This window comes from Aaosphaeria arxii (assembly GCF_010015735.1).
Source record: "Aaosphaeria arxii CBS 175.79 unplaced genomic scaffold BU24scaffold_10, whole genome shotgun sequence".
NCBI classification, from domain to species: domain Eukaryota; kingdom Fungi; phylum Ascomycota; class Dothideomycetes; order Pleosporales; genus Aaosphaeria; species Aaosphaeria arxii.
Window position 1 is genome coordinate 855717 of NW_022983483.1, and position 16651 is coordinate 872367.

General features: G+C 50.8%; 7 protein-coding genes across 7 annotated transcripts; 3 read left to right on the forward strand and 4 right to left on the reverse strand.

Moving 5' to 3' along the window:
- Positions 1-416: 416 nt before the first annotated feature.
- Positions 417-2789, reverse strand: BU24DRAFT_427232 (protein phosphatase 2c). The gene has a single exon (XM_033529173.1). It carries the CDS (start codon positions 2690-2692, stop codon positions 794-796), a length of 1899 nt encoding a protein of 632 aa, XP_033379369.1. The 5' UTR covers positions 2693-2789; the 3' UTR covers positions 417-793.
- Positions 2790-3177: 388 nt separating this feature from the next.
- On the reverse strand, positions 3178-4567 carry BU24DRAFT_355512 (uncharacterized protein; the record flags this gene model as incomplete). The annotated part of the gene is made up of 2 exons (XM_033523859.1): positions 3178-4141; positions 4197-4567. The coding sequence occupies 2 exons, from the start codon at positions 4565-4567 to the stop codon at positions 3178-3180; spliced, it is 1335 nt and encodes a 444-aa protein (XP_033379370.1).
- Positions 4568-6347: 1780 nt separating this feature from the next.
- BU24DRAFT_466769 (killer toxin) lies at positions 6348-6880 on the forward strand (the record flags this gene model as incomplete). The annotated part of the gene is made up of 2 exons (XM_033532395.1): positions 6348-6426; positions 6486-6880. The coding sequence occupies 2 exons, from the start codon at positions 6348-6350 to the stop codon at positions 6878-6880; spliced, it is 474 nt and encodes a 157-aa protein (XP_033379371.1).
- A 1140-nt stretch (positions 6881-8020) lies between these two features.
- BU24DRAFT_427235 (uncharacterized protein) lies at positions 8021-9413 on the forward strand. Its single transcript, XM_033529174.1, has 2 exons — positions 8021-8784; positions 8846-9413. Exons 1-2 carry the CDS (start codon positions 8209-8211, stop codon positions 9179-9181), a joined length of 912 nt encoding a protein of 303 aa, XP_033379372.1. The 5' UTR covers positions 8021-8208; the 3' UTR covers positions 9182-9413.
- Positions 9414-9447: 34 nt separating this feature from the next.
- BU24DRAFT_466771 (NAD(P)-binding protein) lies at positions 9448-10528 on the reverse strand (the record flags this gene model as incomplete). Its single annotated transcript, XM_033532396.1, has 4 exons — positions 9448-9479; positions 9539-9704; positions 9772-10255; positions 10311-10528. 4 exons carry the CDS (start codon positions 10526-10528, stop codon positions 9448-9450), a joined length of 900 nt encoding a protein of 299 aa, XP_033379373.1.
- A 902-nt stretch (positions 10529-11430) lies between these two features.
- On the forward strand, positions 11431-12885 carry BU24DRAFT_427240 (uncharacterized protein). Its single transcript, XM_033529175.1, has 3 exons — positions 11431-11494; positions 11557-11593; positions 11644-12885. The coding sequence occupies exon 3, from the start codon at positions 11696-11698 to the stop codon at positions 12623-12625; it is 930 nt and encodes a 309-aa protein (XP_033379374.1). The 5' UTR covers positions 11431-11494; positions 11557-11593; positions 11644-11695; the 3' UTR covers positions 12626-12885.
- Positions 12886-12890: 5 nt separating this feature from the next.
- Positions 12891-16522, reverse strand: BU24DRAFT_427241 (uncharacterized protein). Its single transcript, XM_033529176.1, has one exon. The coding sequence runs from the start codon at positions 16062-16064 to the stop codon at positions 13188-13190; it is 2877 nt and encodes a 958-aa protein (XP_033379375.1). The 5' UTR covers positions 16065-16522; the 3' UTR covers positions 12891-13187.
- Positions 16523-16651: the final 129 nt, after the last annotated feature.

Sequence of the window (16651 nt, forward strand, 5' to 3'; positions counted from 1 at the left end):
ATTAACCCTCCAGCCGTTCTCAGCACCACGAGCACCACCGTGCATTCTCTGCCCTCACTACGCTGACAGTATATTCCTCCATAGCACGAGCAATTCCAATACAGACGAACCATACAAACCAACAACACAAGCCCAGTCGACCCAGTGACAGCCACGCCAGTACCAGCTCCCCCATTCCCCTTTCCTCGGGCTCCTGGGAGCCGGGCGGTCGGCGGCTCTTTCTCGCTTGGCTGATGCGTCGTCAATCCACCGTCATCCATTGGACGGACAGTTTGGCGTGGTGGTGATTTGCCACGGAGGGAGACGTCATTAATCATTACGCCTCTTGGTGCTGAATTCCGGAACTGGTAAAGTTTTGTTTTTTTAATTGGCATTTATGGGCGGGCGTTGAATTACGGAGTTACTGTCTTTTTTTGTAGGGTGCGAATCTTGTATTGTTTGGAAGAGCAGTTCTTAGAGTGGCTGCGATATATCTAGGTAGGTTAGGTACCTATATGTACTGGGTGAAGTTGTCCGCAATAGGGAGCGAACATCTCCGATGACTGCAATAACTCGGATGATTGCACATGAAGGATATGATACGATGATACGAACTCACTGTCCGTACGAAAAAGAATAGTTCACCCTATGAGCTGCAGAACACCTTGCTTGTGATGATGCGATGGCTGAGGAGTACCAACTCGCTGTATAGACATCATGTCCCCTCGACATTGAAAACAAAGGAGAAAATAAGTAGTAGTTAATAAATAACCGCGTGGGCAATGCCGCACGCATGAGGAGGATTGAATCACCATCACATCCTCCCTCTCCCCCTCGGATTCTCCGCCTCCTCCTTCCTCCAATCCCTCATCTCCTTCGTCCCCATGCTCCCCAACCCGCCTTCGCTCCTCCTCTCCCATCCGCCCAGTCTCACAACAAGCGTCGTCGCGTTGTCCGCGTCGCTGGCTACCTCGGTCGCGAAGCTCGTCACGTCTCGTGCGGCCTGCTCAGGCGTCTTTGCTTCCTTCACGATGTCTACGATCTCTTGGTCTGACAGGTGTCCTGAGACACCGTCGGAGATGAGGACCATGAAGGAGTATTCTGCGGGGGCGAGCTCGACACGTCTGATTTCGGGTTCGGCGGATACGCCGATGCGTTTGGATGCCATGTCTCCGAATGCTCGTGTGTTGGCGAGCCCAGAGACTCGTTCTTCGCCGAACGAATCGGTCACGAAAGTTGCGGCGTAGCGGCGCAGGCGTGTTGCTTCTTCGGGTAGCGAAGGGTGATGGTTGGAGGTGAGCGGCACGGCGAGGCCAGTGGCGGTCTTGCATAGGATGATGCGGGTGTCGCCGACGTGTGCTGTGATGATGGTGGAAGGCGACGCAGGGTGCCAGAATGGAGACGGTGTGGGCGTAGATATCAGAGCGATACTGCAGGTGCTACCGCCCTTGAACCGGTTCGGCCCGCCAATGCTTTTTCCTGAGCGTGAAGGATGCCCCAGAATGTCATCGTCGTTGATGGCTTTATCCGCTAACACGGGGTCTTCGTCTTGTTTGCCTACTTGCGCGGCGACGAAGTCATAGTCGGCCTTGAGAAATGCATACTGTAGCACTGTTTCGATTCCGATGCCCTCTATGGTATCATCCGAGATTGACGAGTTAGGGGAATTGCGCTTTGAAATGACGGCCTTCTCAGCAGGGTGCCCGCGTCCACCTGCGGACATGGAGAAGTATTCTGGCTTGAAGCGTCGAAAGTAGCCTCCGACCAACTCTTTCCAGTCCCTGACGAGGCAACGCTCCAGCTCCTCGGCCTTTCTGATGCTGTCTGATTGCTTGACCGGCGGTGCGCTGTCGACCAATTCCTCCTTACTCTTGGATGCTGGTGGAGGGGGCTTTTGGCCTGTTCCCGGCTCTGGTGGTTTGAGGGGCCTCACTCCAGGAGGTGTATGTGTTTTTACTGATTTTAAAACGTCTCTGCCCGTCACTTCATCTGCGCTGCCTGCAGCGAGGCCTACCCTTTCTCCAAAGCTATTGTAACCACCGGGGTACGTTCCATTGGTACTCTTCTGCAAGCTACTCGCCAATTCGAATTGTTTCGTAGCGTCCTCCAAATAATTATGCAGCTGTTCCCTCAGAAACCCCGAGCACTCATTCCCGCCATGCCCATCGAACACTCCAAAGTAGAACACCTGCGGATCTCCGCTTGCACTGTCGGCGGGTGTAATAGCCGGTGCGCTGCCGCTCCTCCTGGTCAATGAGATCGGGCGTCGCTTCGCGAACGCGGGAATCTCAATTGTGCCTGCCTGGAATGCATCCTCGTTGTATGGGCGTGTTCCCCGCGACAACGAAACGCCAAAGTGGTGTTTTGCGCTCTTCAATGGTATCCGTACGACTGTCATCTCCCGCGACGACCCCGCCATGGGCATCGCCGCGGCCGGGGTTCTATTCGTGCCATGAGGGTCGTGCGGCGTGCTTTTATCTCGCGGAAGCTTGTGATGCGGTCCGAAGGGCGCTCTGGAATCGGGATGCAGCGAGGTGGAAGGAAGATGCGTCACGAAGTACTCGTGGAACGGACGGCGGAGGTGGAGGGGGACGCGGCAGCTACTTGAGCTCGTTATTACCGTGGCAGAACCGACCCAGTCGCGATTGGGTGCGCCAGTCGGGGACGGAGGCCATCGACTGGCTTTGTAGGAGCGAACTGGAGGTTTCCACATGCTGAGGAAGGATACATGGTGTTGAGCCAGTGTTTGGTGTTGGTGGATGTTACGGATGCCGTGGGTGAGCGTCTCCAACCGCTTCGGCTTGGCTGTGGGGGAACAGGTTATCCAGCCTAACTGCGAGTACTACTTGCGATGTCGATTCGACTGACACATAATTACCCGTACAAGGCAAATCTGCACTATCTTTTGCAATTGCACTAGTCTCTGCTTGCAGCTGGCAATACAGTTGGCATTGGTCACAATTGGCCAATAGAAATGTTTAAATATGATTGTCGTGGATGTCCAAACATTCAGCATACGTAAACATGTTCCTGGACTAGCACTCTTACTATGACGTTGAATGTCTCTACGCTACATCACTTGTTCGGCTTTCTATCACATTGTACAAGTTGGACGGGTTCAATTGTTCTTAATAGAAGATTTGAATTGCTATGCAAAAACGTGCCATACGCAGATAAAAGAAGAAAAAAGCAGGCAGTCTAGAAAAGGCTATTATCCCCGCAAGTAAACGGGCCATTGAGCGAATTGTCGGGGTCATTGAACAAATCAATGAGCGCACGCAAAGACGCATAGAGGCCGCCGGCGTTCAAGAATAAGGTCATAAGAATGATCAAGTAGTTGTAAACTGCCAAGCACGTCTTTGTGGGTGTGCTGAACTGTACTTTCCAGTTGAGATGCAACCAGAACAAACTCGTAAGACCAAAAGTGAACCAGGAAATGAAGACGGCCGCGCTGATGCTTAATATGGAGTTGAAGATAGGGATGGCGTTGGATACGACAAATGTCACGATCCAGAACACAGTTCCAATGGTAATCCACACCGTCCATGTCCATGTGTTGTGCGTGTTCACTTGGTCGGGCCTCGTCTTCCTCATGAACGCTGTGTACATGTACTTTATGGCCGTGATACCGATGAGCAAGCCGGTGCCCAAGACGGAAGGGATCAAAATGCCATAGGCGATCTTCGCGGGGAGTCGGGGAGCAGATCCCAAGGCTGGAGACGTGACAGCATCACCTGCCAATGCGTAGATCACGCAGGCCACAACGACATAAACAACAACCTCGAAACCCTTTTGCATGATCAAAGCTGGTGTGAAGTCTTTTGACGGATCTCTCATTTCGGCCATGACTGAGATGAAGCTCTGGTTTCCGGCAAAAGCGAAGGCGATATTGAGGAGCGCGTTGACCGCTTCAACGAACGTTGGCTTTCCGACGAGCACGATCTCGGCTTCGAAACCGGGAGGAGCATTTGGCCCCGACACACCCAATGCAATCATGACGATGAGAACCGCAGCGACAATCGAGACCGTGCATATCCAGCTGAAGAACGCGGCAAATGTGAGCTTCCTCGGAATGCACAGCAACCAACAAGCAATATGCGGAATTGCCATGAAGATTACGGTGCAAAGAGCGTGGCCAGTGATAGAGTTGAGGGCGATAGATCTGCAAGGGTTTAATTTAGTTGAGTTGCATAGAAATCTCGAAAAGTGGAGCTTACAGTGTGATATTCGCAGAAGCGCAGATGAGGACGAGTTCCATTACAAAGACAATTCCCAGGGAGACCTCAAAGGGCTTTCCTCCGACACAGCGAGCGCAGTCTACCAGATTGGTAACCATGGGATATGCTCGGTAGAACAACAGTAGGATCCAGCCGCAGTAGGTGGTAAGGGCGCCAAAGAAGAACAGTGCAATGATTCCTGGGATCAGGCCGAGAGTCTTCAAAGCTGATGGCAAACTCAAAACACCGATTCCAACCTCGATGGTGATGAGAATGACACATGCTCGCCATCTCCCTAGGGTACGGTAGGTCTCCTCGGACTGGTATGGTTCATCGTGTTTGTACGCATCTCGTGCATAGTCGATGCCCATGTTATCTTTCTCGCTGTAATGGGGCTCTTCATCCTGAGCGTATGCCATGCTGGGCTTGGGATATAATCAAAAGATGGTGTGAAGTGGATTGGAGGTCGTCCGAGGGGAGAGCGGAGGATAGCATGACCCAGGGAATGATTCTTATAAAAGCAATCCACGGTTCACTCGGACGACCCCGTCTCGCCAGGTTTCCCCGATTTAAAACTGTACTAGCCTCCGACTTCGCCATTGAAGTTTTTCTGGATGAGTCGTTGAAGCCTCGGGACCCTGGATCTGACCAGTCTCATTCTGCTCATTCAAGGGAGATTTGCTCCGGTGGACATGCTTCGGAATGTGGAGAAGTGGGCGCACGATGGTCATACCCAAGACATGCGATGCAGGCAATGCAGGCGATGAATTTGCACGGTCCAGCATCTCGCGATGAATATTTTTGCAAAGATGTTTGGAGTGGGACGCCATTTGGTAATGGAATGGTGGTGAGAGGCAACAAAGCTCTGTATCGACCCACATATGATGTTGAGAACCTTGAACCGACCTTGGCCCGTACCGCCACTAAGAAGGAACTAGCAACGACTCTTCCGTAGGGCTACCTAGTACATCTAGTACTTAAAATAATCAGGTACGCTATCATCTTTTCATTCCGAAATTGGTTCATCACATACTGCTTGGGGTTGCAGCCAAGGTATGCTACACGCTGCGAGTACGTTTGTGCTCACGATAATACGAGTAGGCGTGGAGGATGTGATGTTACCCTTCCTTCAAAGTAGACCGATGATCTACTACTCACTATAGTATGGGTGCCCCGGACCTCCGCGTTCTTTGCCCTTAGCAGTGGTCGTGTTACCAGTACCAAGATACTAGTAGAAGTACTTGCATTAATCGATGCTGCTTCCCCGTGGTAGCTTTTCCGTCGGTAGGGTGCAATCTTGGGGAACCAACTGCCACAGTCACATGTGTACTAGACGTGCAGAAAGCAGATTCCAGAGAAAGCGTAATGACATCCAATTATACGAGTAGTCCATGTGATTGTTTAGCCTGACATGCAAATGCCATAGCTCTAGCCTTTGTGGTCTTTCTAAAGAGTAGCCGTTCTGGAGAGTCCACGTGCAACCGGAGAAGTCAATGCACTATGACTCTGAGTGACGTCTAATTAGTGCAATATGTACATCCTATACAAGGGGAAATTTTGAACGTTTCTGGCCTCGATCATAGCCAATTGATCTGTTCACGGTGAGTGAATATTGCTACGTAGAATACTCTCAATCTTGTCGAACTGCATGTTCACATCAATTATTTAGCCAATATGAGTGTAAAGCTACGAAGAGGTGATGACCGAATTGCGGGAAGTCACACAGATGATGCTACTAAGAATCAGTACAGAGGATAAATTTCGTAGGAAACTCTCCCAACGGTGACTTGGGAACGCATGATACTTGCACACGGTTCTTGTCTTTGGGGTATCAATCTCTGGCCCCGTTGGTGATACGTGCTTTCAGTCAGTAGGCAAAGTGAAATTGCCTTCACTTCGATTTACCAGTCATAGCTCAGCACTGAGCCACCACTATATCATTTCGTTCGCTCTCTCACACTCGATGACTGTCCATAGTGAGGTTCATTTTTTATGGCAGCGCAACTCTATATAGTATTTTGAGTTGATCACAAACCTCTACGAGTCAAAAAGATACACCACACAGTTCTCTTCATACATCGTCTACTACTTTAACTGACAAGCAAGATAAAGAACCGTTTCCAACCTGCTTCACTTACTACCTGCGTTGGAATGGAGCTCAAGAAATTTGGAAAATTTCTCGCTTGCCTGGCCTTCTTCGTCACCTTTGCCTTCGCGCAACCCACTTCTGGTAAGCCTGTCTCACTACACTATCAAAAGAGTCTTACCAGTACACTAAACCTCCATCAGTGACTGAGGAACTCCCTTCGAACAGCACCAGACTAGAGAAACGGCTGGGCATCAACTGCAGAGGCAGCGCCATGTGTTTGGGGTGCGGACATTATCTCAATCGTCTTCTCGATATGGCCTCGTTCATCGAGAACGACGCCGAGTATCCCGAAAACAAGCGCATTGTCTGTGGCGACTGTCGTATTCCGTTTACGAAACTTGGAATCTGCGCTTTCACTCAGAACATGGAGGGAAAGAAGATCAAGGGCTCCGTTGTTAGAGAGAAGCTGCTTGATATATACAAGCATGGTTGCAGAGCCTGTGGAAGTGTCCCTGTATATCCTGGCAATAATGTTGACTTAGGTGAGGTCACTGTCAACTGGGTGACTAATAGCTGTGGCTTGCAGGTATGCTAAAGGAATGCACCATGCAACTAGAATATCTTTGGTAGACTTGATCTAGGGATATACTAGGCATGGCTGGGTCGTTTGGGTCGTAGAAGTGATTCGAGCAGGGAATAGGTATATCATACGAACACTACTTATACCATGAAACACACATCGATTGAAGAATTAGCATCCCTCTGCGATCCTCTAGTGTCACTGCTACGTGTATATCTAGTGCTACTTCTGCTGTCCTAAGATATAAAGCCTTAGGGTGCACGTTAGATGCTCATCCTATAACACAAAAATATACCAAATGAAACTTGTGGTTCACGAATTGAAAGCACTGCTAATCCATCCATCCAAGGTGATTCTGACCAGCTCATCATGCAATGTTTGGCATCTTGCATGAACGTCTCGTGAACAGAATATTCTTTCTAGCGCGCAGAGTATTTACATCCACGATCTCCTCATGAGGAGACTCCGAGAACATATAATAAGTCCAGACTCGGATGGTCTGTTCAAATGCGTTGGAGACGTCCAATTTGGAGGTCTTCCCACGGCGGCGGCGAATTTGGCTAGAAGCGCTATGGCAACAAAGTCTTCGAGTCGATTATTGAGAAGCGTTTCCAGAATCGTGAATAAACTAAGCATGCACTGTCTGTGGACCTATAGCTCACGCTGTAATGACGTGAAAGTGCAATCGTTGATCTCCAATGTTGAATGCCGATAATGTCTTTTCTGTATTATTAGACAATGCGAGTTCTAGATGCCCTCGTATGTTCAAGTAGTGACTACCTAGCCTAGCCTCTAGGTAGGTAGTAAAAATAGAATTTTTGTACTTAATTCAGGTACCACCTCGTAATGAACTATACTTCGAGACGGTCAACGAGATACGACCCGAGTACCCAGGCTTTTTCATCATTCATACTCATTAATATTTTAAAGACTAGGGGATTTTATATACTTGGACGTGAAGACGAGGCTGGCATTAATGCAGGTATGATAGCTACCTAGGTAGGAGTCAGAGTTGAACGTCATGAAGAGGCCAGACCAGCACAGCCCTATCGAAGCAATATTAGAATCCTTCCATGGGAAATTTGTTAGGCTCCCCACCCCTTTTAGGAAATCTCCCATCCCCTGATCAATCGAAAAACATCCTATCGATTGCCCGTTTAATTCTTTTCCGGTCAAGGGCCCAGGCACAACTCGTATCCATGTGACTCGATAATACAACGCCCCGTTCTTGCCCTCAACTTCGTTCCTTTAAATGTCTTGACGCCCGCCCCGCTGTATATCTCCAGCGATCTTCCTCTCCGTTCGGTGTTTACCCCACGCGACTTCTCGTCGCCGTCGCGAACATGCACAACCGCCGAGGCTTCCAAACCGTGATCCTGCTTGCGCCCGCCATATTTCTCCTCTTCCCGCTCTCGCTCGTCACCATCGCCCTCGAGCGCACCGCAGCCAGTCTTTTCACCTTCCAAACCAGCCAAGGATATCGCTACTACAGCGGATATGGCCGCCACACCATCACCGTGTATGGCCCGCGCACGGCGACCCAACCCGAGGAAGACTGGAGCAGCATCAGAATCGTAGTCGACGTGAACTCGACTTCCGCGTATTGCTTCATCGCCGTCAGCATCGCCGCATGCATCTTCTCCCTGATCTCCGCGTGTGGGATCTGGGAACTGCGTACCATCCAGGGACCCCAGAGGCATCAGCGCATATGGAGCTGGACGAACCTCATGACGAATCTCGTGACGGCGGTGGCGTCTATTGCGATTCTGATCTATGCGAGCGTTGTTCAAAGCACCGAGGGTTGGAAGTCGTATGAGGATGTGGGCAAGGAGTTTCGCTTCACGCGCGAGACTTGGTCATGCGACATCAAGAAATTCTATCGCACGGAGGATTGGGCTGGTGTTGCCTGTGGAGTTGCGGTATGCTTTCCTCTCCAGATGTGTTTTTCGAATTGACCATGTGATACTGAACGTGGTACAGCAAACATCGAGATACATTCTCATACCTTTAGCCATTTCCGCCCTTCTAGTCATGGTATCTACCTGGATCCTGGTCCGTGATCGCGGAGGCATGAGCTGGCTGTTCGGCGGGAAGGGAAGGTATGCTGGTTTTGAGGATGCCCCCAGCGTGGACAACATCGCGATGTATCCCCCACCACAGGTGTATTACCAGCAGCCGAATCAGCCGGGACAGATGTATCCGCAGCAGATGCAGGCTCCTGTTCAGGGTAACCCGCAATCACCACAGTCCCCTGCGCCTGCGCAGACACAGACCGAAACCAAAGGCAACATGCCGCCACAGACAGTGTGGGGATAAGAATGAAATCGCAAATGTTCCATTGCGCCATCGTTGAGATTTCTGTTGTTCGTTGAGATGATACCCTTGTTTGAGCGTTTCTTTATCACATTCCGTCGTATTGCATGTCTTGCACAAAATTCAACAAATTATAAATGTATAATTTTCTAACTTTATTGACCCGGCATTGACGAGCGCTAGCATCATTAGATTACGATATAATGTATCAATGCTCGAGACGCAGTCTCCTATATCTTTCTCGCCCTGATCCATTCGTTGTTGCTCTATCAGTTCGTCGCGGGCTGGACAAGCGTATTGCCTACAATGAAATCAGCACTGCTCAATATTCCACAATGGGCTACCACCGCATGAACTCACCTCCATCGGGGAAAAGAATCTGCTCGTTATAAAACACGCCGCCTGGACCAGCCAAGAAGAGAACAGTCGCTGCCATATCGAAATCATTCCCCGGCCGCCCAGCAGGATTGCTCATCTTCTTGTCAATGGCCGACTTATTATCCTCGCCCGACTCACCAGTCGTCATCTATTGCACATTTTAGCATTCACATGTTCCAAAGGATACCTATATGAGATGGAAACTGTAAGCTTACCTCGCTAGGAAACACACCCGGCGCAATAACATTCACCCTAACCTTCGTCTGCGCAAACGTCGTCGCCAGCATCCTCGAAACATGCGTAGCCGCCGCCTTACTAGCCGCATACGCCGGCTGCCCACCACTACTCCCCTTCATGAACCCGGAAATCGATGTCACATTGATGACACTCGACGTATACCCCGGCGTAACCTCCCTTCCCTTCGCGAGCAGCGGCAAAAAGGCAACGGACATGAAGTACAGCCCCGTGACGTTAGTTCTGAACGTATCCGCCCAGCTGTCCGGCTCCGAGTTCCAGAAGTGCGCTGAGATGGCCTCGGCGTCGTCGAGGTCGGGTTGGCCTGCGGTGCTGAATTTGGTCTTGTCGTCCCGTGCGATGCCTGCGTTGTTGACGAGGAGTTGGATACCCTTGGGCTCCTTTTTGGCGATTTCGTCGGCGAGACGCTTGATGTCGTTTTTGTCGCTTACGTCGCCTTGAAGCCTATGTTTATTCTGTGTTAGTGTTCTTGCTATTGCATGCGGTCGAGGGGACTTACGGTATCACTTGTCCAGGACCGCTGTTGTAGAGACTCTCCGTCTTTTCGAGCACCTCTTCACGCCTAGACGTGATGTACACTTTCGCGCCATTGGCAACGAGAGCTTGTGTGATCATCAAGCCAATACCCGTTCCACCGCCTGTAACGACAGCGGTCACGTGGGAGACGTCGAAGAGCTTTGAGCTCTTCAATTGCTCGTTGTCTGCTTTGCCGCTCATGGTTCGTGCGATGAGGTATGGAGATCTGGGTAGGAATGAGTTACGGAGGGTGGGGGCTGTGCGTGTGAAAAGTCGTAGCATTGTGGAGGCAGAAGTAGGAAGGGAGAGAGGGTTGTTGGGTTTGTGGATTTGTGGATGTGATTAATACATGTCAACATCATGACGTCTAGACGACATAAGGGCTAAGGGAGTATTGGGTTGATGTCTTTAGCTCATATGCGGGAGATTTCGTCTGCCTGCACTCATAAGTGTTATCCTACATCGAAACTATCGATCGAGTATCTTATGAAATACTATGTTGTTAGCAATGCAGAGAAAACAATGCGAGGTCGAGTAATTAGCGTTGGCCCTTAGTCTCACGATAGACCTAGGTACTTGAAGCTCATCTGTGGATGGCCCTGGTAGTTGATCAATACCAACGGGTACTATATGAATTCTATAAGGTCATCTTAGAACTTTCTCTAAACATATCCTGCCATTAGAGTCGTGAAAGACAGAATAATACAATGGTTTACAACTAAGCAGCATCATTATGAATCAAGTGATGCCATCCGAGATGACTGCGAGTAAAATCCGAATATCAATCTTGTCGAACAGAGGTCCAACGTCACACGGTCATATTTCCTATACGACATCTCACATTCTTATTGGAAATGCACCTGTTTCTTCATCATAATATTACGTTCTGCCTTACAACGATGTACATTTAGAGTATGACAGCTATCACGCAATAGACGGTTTGTCAGCCGTACCGAATTCCCATTGGACGTTGTGCTTTCTACCTCGGGAATAAAGCGCGATGGCATCATCGCTAAATGACTCCGCAAATTCCATCCATTAAAAACATATCTTCCATGCCCCTACGAGTGAGACCCTGAAATCTTGCCGAGAGATTGGCGTATGGGATTTGTAACTCAAAGATTTCTAATCCTCGAATTGGAAGAGTAAACATCACTCGAGATACGGGTATATATATTTGCTGCAACGGCTCTTCATAGTTACTGATCATCCACATATCACAACCTCAGACATCAATCCGATTACCATCTTATACAAGATAGCAACGTACTTTGTACCTTCTTACTGCCGATTTACAACTCTCACATCGAAGAAAGGTCTCAAGACAGGATATCCAAACATATAAACTGTCCAATTTATACAGCTATCATGGCAACTCCCGCCACCCGTCCCATTCCCGCTCATGAGCTTCAATCCTCCACTACATCACAGCAACCTTCAACTTCTTCCATCACCAAAGATGTAAACCACCAAGGCCTCCCAATTCCCCGTGGCACCGTAACCGCCTCGCTCTCCTTCTACAAACCCCCAGAAGACGGCTCTGCCCCTCACAACTACGTCGAACCCCCCACCGACGGCCGCCCCCAGCGCAACTTCGGCGAAGCCTGGGAATCCGTCCCCCTCAGCGACCTCCGCGGCCTCGAATCCAACTTCACACTCGACAACAACGCCTTCTCTGTCCTCTCCAACATCCCCAGCTCCACCGTCTCCTCCGACTTCACAGACGACGCCAAAATAAAATCAACCTACTACCCTGAAGTCGAGCAACTCCTCCTGTCCACCATCCCCGGCGCAACCCGCATCCTCCTCTTCGACTACACCGTCCGACGCTCGACCCCCAACGCCAACCGCGCGCCCGTCACCCGCGTGCACATCGACCAGACGCCCTCGTCCGCCGAGTCCCGCGTCCGCTACCACCTCCCGGACGAAGCAGACACGCTCCTCCGCAGCCGCTACCGCATCGTCAACGTCTGGCGTCCGCTGAACGGGCCCGTCATGGCGCACCCGCTCGCCGTCGCGGACAGCGCGACCGTCCGTGACGAGGATCTCATCCCGGTCGAGCATCGGTATCCGCACAGGACGGGCGAGACGGCGGCCGTGAGGTACCATGAGGGGCAGAGGTGGTATTATTGGAGTGGGATGCGGGATGAGGAGAGGTTGTTGCTTAAGTGCTTTGATAGCGATGAGGCGGTCGGTCAGTGGGGGAGGGTGCCGCATACGGCTTTTGTGGATCCGAGGACGCCTGAGGGCGCGGTTGGGAGGGATAGCATTGAGGTTAGAGCGCTGGTTTTTGGGTGAGGAGACTTGAGGAACGCGGGTTTGGTTATAAGTTATGATTGTGGTTTCTTTTTGCGAGCATTTTGATTGAGGTACTTGGGATTGCGGGAGTTGCAGTGCTGAGAACTGATATTTGCTATCTGTAATAATCCGAGTAGCACCGGAGTCTAATAAACTGAAAGTCGGTGTCAGTGAAGACCAAGGCATTTGTTTTTACCACACTGTACCTAACATAAAGTTCTATTGTCTTGGTGATGGAAATTTTTCAAGCATGATAGCATGTATATCAGGATAGACCATTATATTAAATGTGCATGCACCCCCCTGACGAAACAGCCAGCGAGACTATATACACTGCACAGCCATATCGGTCGATGTCTACATTATCCTATTCACTCGTATTAGAAAGTCACATGAAGAGTAAACACCAATCCCACCCACACATGCCCTCCCAAACAAATCACTAATGGGTATGACCTCCATGATCCGATCCGATCCTTTCCATAAAGTCAAGGCGCCGTCCAAGATGCGATATTTTGAATTCTATTCCTACAGTACCAGTACATGTGATTTAAGTTCGACTTTACTTCGAATTTGCGGTCCGGAGCCTTTCGAGCTTGTCTAATTGGCGCTTCAGCATGACTGTGGCGCCGAGGCTGATCTTGCGGAGGCCATCGCGTTCCTCTTCGTTCGCGCTGTTTTGACTGCGCGTGAGGATATCTTTCGAGGCCTGGATTGCGCTGTCTAGTAAGCGCGGGGCGTTCTCCTTGTTGCTGAGATACAGATACTTGATCTCTTCGGAGAAGGGCGAGATGTTGTTTTCGAGCGCGTGGGTAATGAAAGCGCGGGCTCGGAAGTATGCACGCTCGGTGTAAAGGGCGCTGCTAAGCTTTGTCTCGGGAGCTGCGCGGTGGACATCGTACCCGGCTTCGTTGTAGTACGGTTCTTTTACGAGCACGAGGCCCATCAGGGACACTAGCACTTGGAGCAAGGTGCTTTTGGCGGGGGACCAGGATTCGTTGCGCTCGTCTGCGTGCCATGTTCCAAGAAGGCTCAAACAGATCTTCCCATCCTCGTAAAGATTCGGGTTGACCGGTCCATTCCCGTTAGTCCAGCTGTGGAAGAAGGCTGCAGGTGGCTGCGCAGGATATGAAGCACTTAGGTGGAAGTCAATGATGAACGGCGCGAACTCATACGGCGTATCAGAGGGTCCAATCATTAGGACCCGTAAGACATCGAGGCGCGACTCCCAGGTGCGAACAAAGATCCCGGGGGGTAATGCGGAGCGAAGTATTTTGTGTTCTTTTGCAATGCGTTTGGTGAAACCTGGCGTGTTAACTACTGGGACATCAAGATAGCGGTGATCTAACGGAGGTTCGCTGTCCAGTACCAGAAAGGGCGAGGGCGCATCCGGATCGACGTCTGCGTTGAAATCTGCCGAACCTAATGTGAGATCTTCTGACTTCGAGGAAGAACGATGGACGCCTGGCTGTGGCTGAAGCAATGGATCGGTCGAATGGTGCTCAGCATCGGACTGGATTTCTGGCGTGGTTTTCGAAGTTTCAACATTGTCTGCAGGCGCTAGATCTGGCATTGACTCGTCATCATCAGACTCCTCGTCCTCAGTCGACCAGTCGTCATCATCCACGTTACCAACAGGCTGTGCGCCTTCATACTCGATCCACATGTCGTTGAACGATGCGTTATCGAAATCGGAAAGATCTTCTTCCTCCGAGTCTTCGATAGAGTCTCCATCAAGGGTTTGCATGAGATTGCCTAGGGAGCTGTCAGGCATATCACTGCTATAAACAAGGGTCACGCGCTCGGCAGGAAGTTGTATATCAATCACCGGCCTTGCTGCCCCTAGCCTGATCGTGAGTTGGCCGTCCAATCCCAAGTCGACCACTTCACCAAACCACGTGGGCTCGGAGGAGTCATGTACTGAGGTCGGGATGGAATCAGGATGAATGAGAACGAAGTCGCCACGTCGCCGCGTCAGACTGGGGGTGGAGCGAATGTCGTACAAGCTCACATCTTCAGTTGCAGTGTGCAATGACCCCGTCTCTGATGGTGGGATGAGGTCGTCCCCTAAGAACCTAATGTTAGGATTCTTAAACCACCGAACTGACGCAATCCGATCTCGGGAATTGACGGATTGAACGACACCGACTTTATTTGGCTCGAAGGTCCATGTCACATCCGCGGCCTTCTCGCGCTGCTCTTTGGTACAGACGATTTCTCCTGGCCAAACTTCGTCGTCGTCTTCAACGTTGGGGTCTGGAATGAAGCTAGAGCTATAATCTTCGGTGACGGAGAGATCTTGCCACTGAACGGTGACCCGTGTGTGGGACTGCAAGCAGAGGTAGACGTTCATGTCGCTTCCCAGGGTCTCGGTGCGCGGGATCTTTGTGACTTTCCCCTGAGGTTTGCCATCAGTTAGTAGTGTAGTCCCATCATACTTTACGGCAGCTCCAGCAAGGTCTTTGAATCGTACTCGGTCCGCCACGGCTATATCAGCGACATGGTACGAATGATCCACGCCGTTGGCCATGAGTGGGAGGGTGCTGCTTGAGTTGCCGCTGGCATCGTAAACGCGGAATCTTCCACTTTCCAGTTCGTCAAGGCTTAGCTCTGATGGTGGCTCAATGCTGCGACCGCCCACGTTCGCTCCTCCAGCGCCAAATTTCTTTGCGAGCCATTGCACACTGATCCAGACCGTCCGTGTCTCAACGACCATCCCTCGAGGTCGTATGTTGGCATCGTAGACTCCATACCGCCACCTTCCTCTTCTCAACGTCCCTTTCTTAGTGGTAATCATGTCGCCGACACTGAGGCGATCCATGGTGGTATCATCCGGCTCTAGTTCATCCGCGTTCTCGATGACAACGACCGAATTGTTGCTTAATTTGACCGCGACTTCGTCATAGACCTGTTCTATGCGGCCCACCCAGTCGCCATACAAGGCTAGCGCACCTTCCACATATTCGTGACAGTTTATGATCTCCTCGACGGGCACGCGCCGTATCGAGCGCTCTTCTATGACTGAATGACTGACTTGGCCGCCGTTGAAAAAGGCTGTGGGAAACAGATTGCAAGTCACGTTCTTCCCAATCACCGTTCCACTCATATGGTCTTTTGCGTTTTTCTTGACAACGTCTCCCACATAGAGTGCCCGGTCCAGTAATTCCAGTCTACTCTCTGGTATTAATTCCGTCTTGACTGCGGTTTGCCATGAGACGAGGACGGTGCCGCGTGGGGGGATGCCGGAGCGTAGAAACTTCATGAAGTCATCTTCCGGTATGTCATCATGCCGTATGATATCGTCTTCGTAGTCGCGTTGCGGGCGGGGTTCGTGGGAATCGACGTCACCAAAGGCCCGGTCGACAACGCCCACTTGGGTGCTATCATCCTTGAGTCCGATGGTATCCTCGACGCAGAACTGCACAGCGCCGTCAGGCATGCTGTCCGGGCTAGAGACGTGTAGGAAGCGGGGGGTAGGATTTTGTTGCGCCTGTGTCGTGTTTGCGTTATGCACCTTCTTGCGCTTTGCGCGTACGAGTCGAGGGTGTGGGGTTCGGCAGGCGGAGGGAACGGTCGTCACAGAGTCAAACAGGCCTGCCTGTGTCTAGACCCACGCTTATAGGCAGGATAGAGTGGTGGCGGAGGGTCTCCTGTGTATCTTGCAGCAGTGCGTTAGCAAAAGATCCGTCTTCGTTTTTGGCAGTGGTGGAGTGAGTGAGTGAGTGAGTGAGGGTTTCGAGGGCTTGTGTGATGGTAGAGTTAGTGATAGTAGTCGGAGTGTGCAAGTAGTGAAGTATTTGTCTGGCGACGATGATTGGTGTAAAAGAGAGGTTGTCGGCTCACAACATGACAAGGCAGGCAGGTTTGTTTTATTTACGCAAGCACGGAACAACCAGAATAGGATTTAATAAGATTATATCATTGTTTAAACGTCCATTCTCACTTTGTAAAATGCTCAAAGTTGTTGGGCTACAATAAGTGATAGAAGTGGCGGTGCGCCCAGTGGCTGCATCCGATTCCGCATGT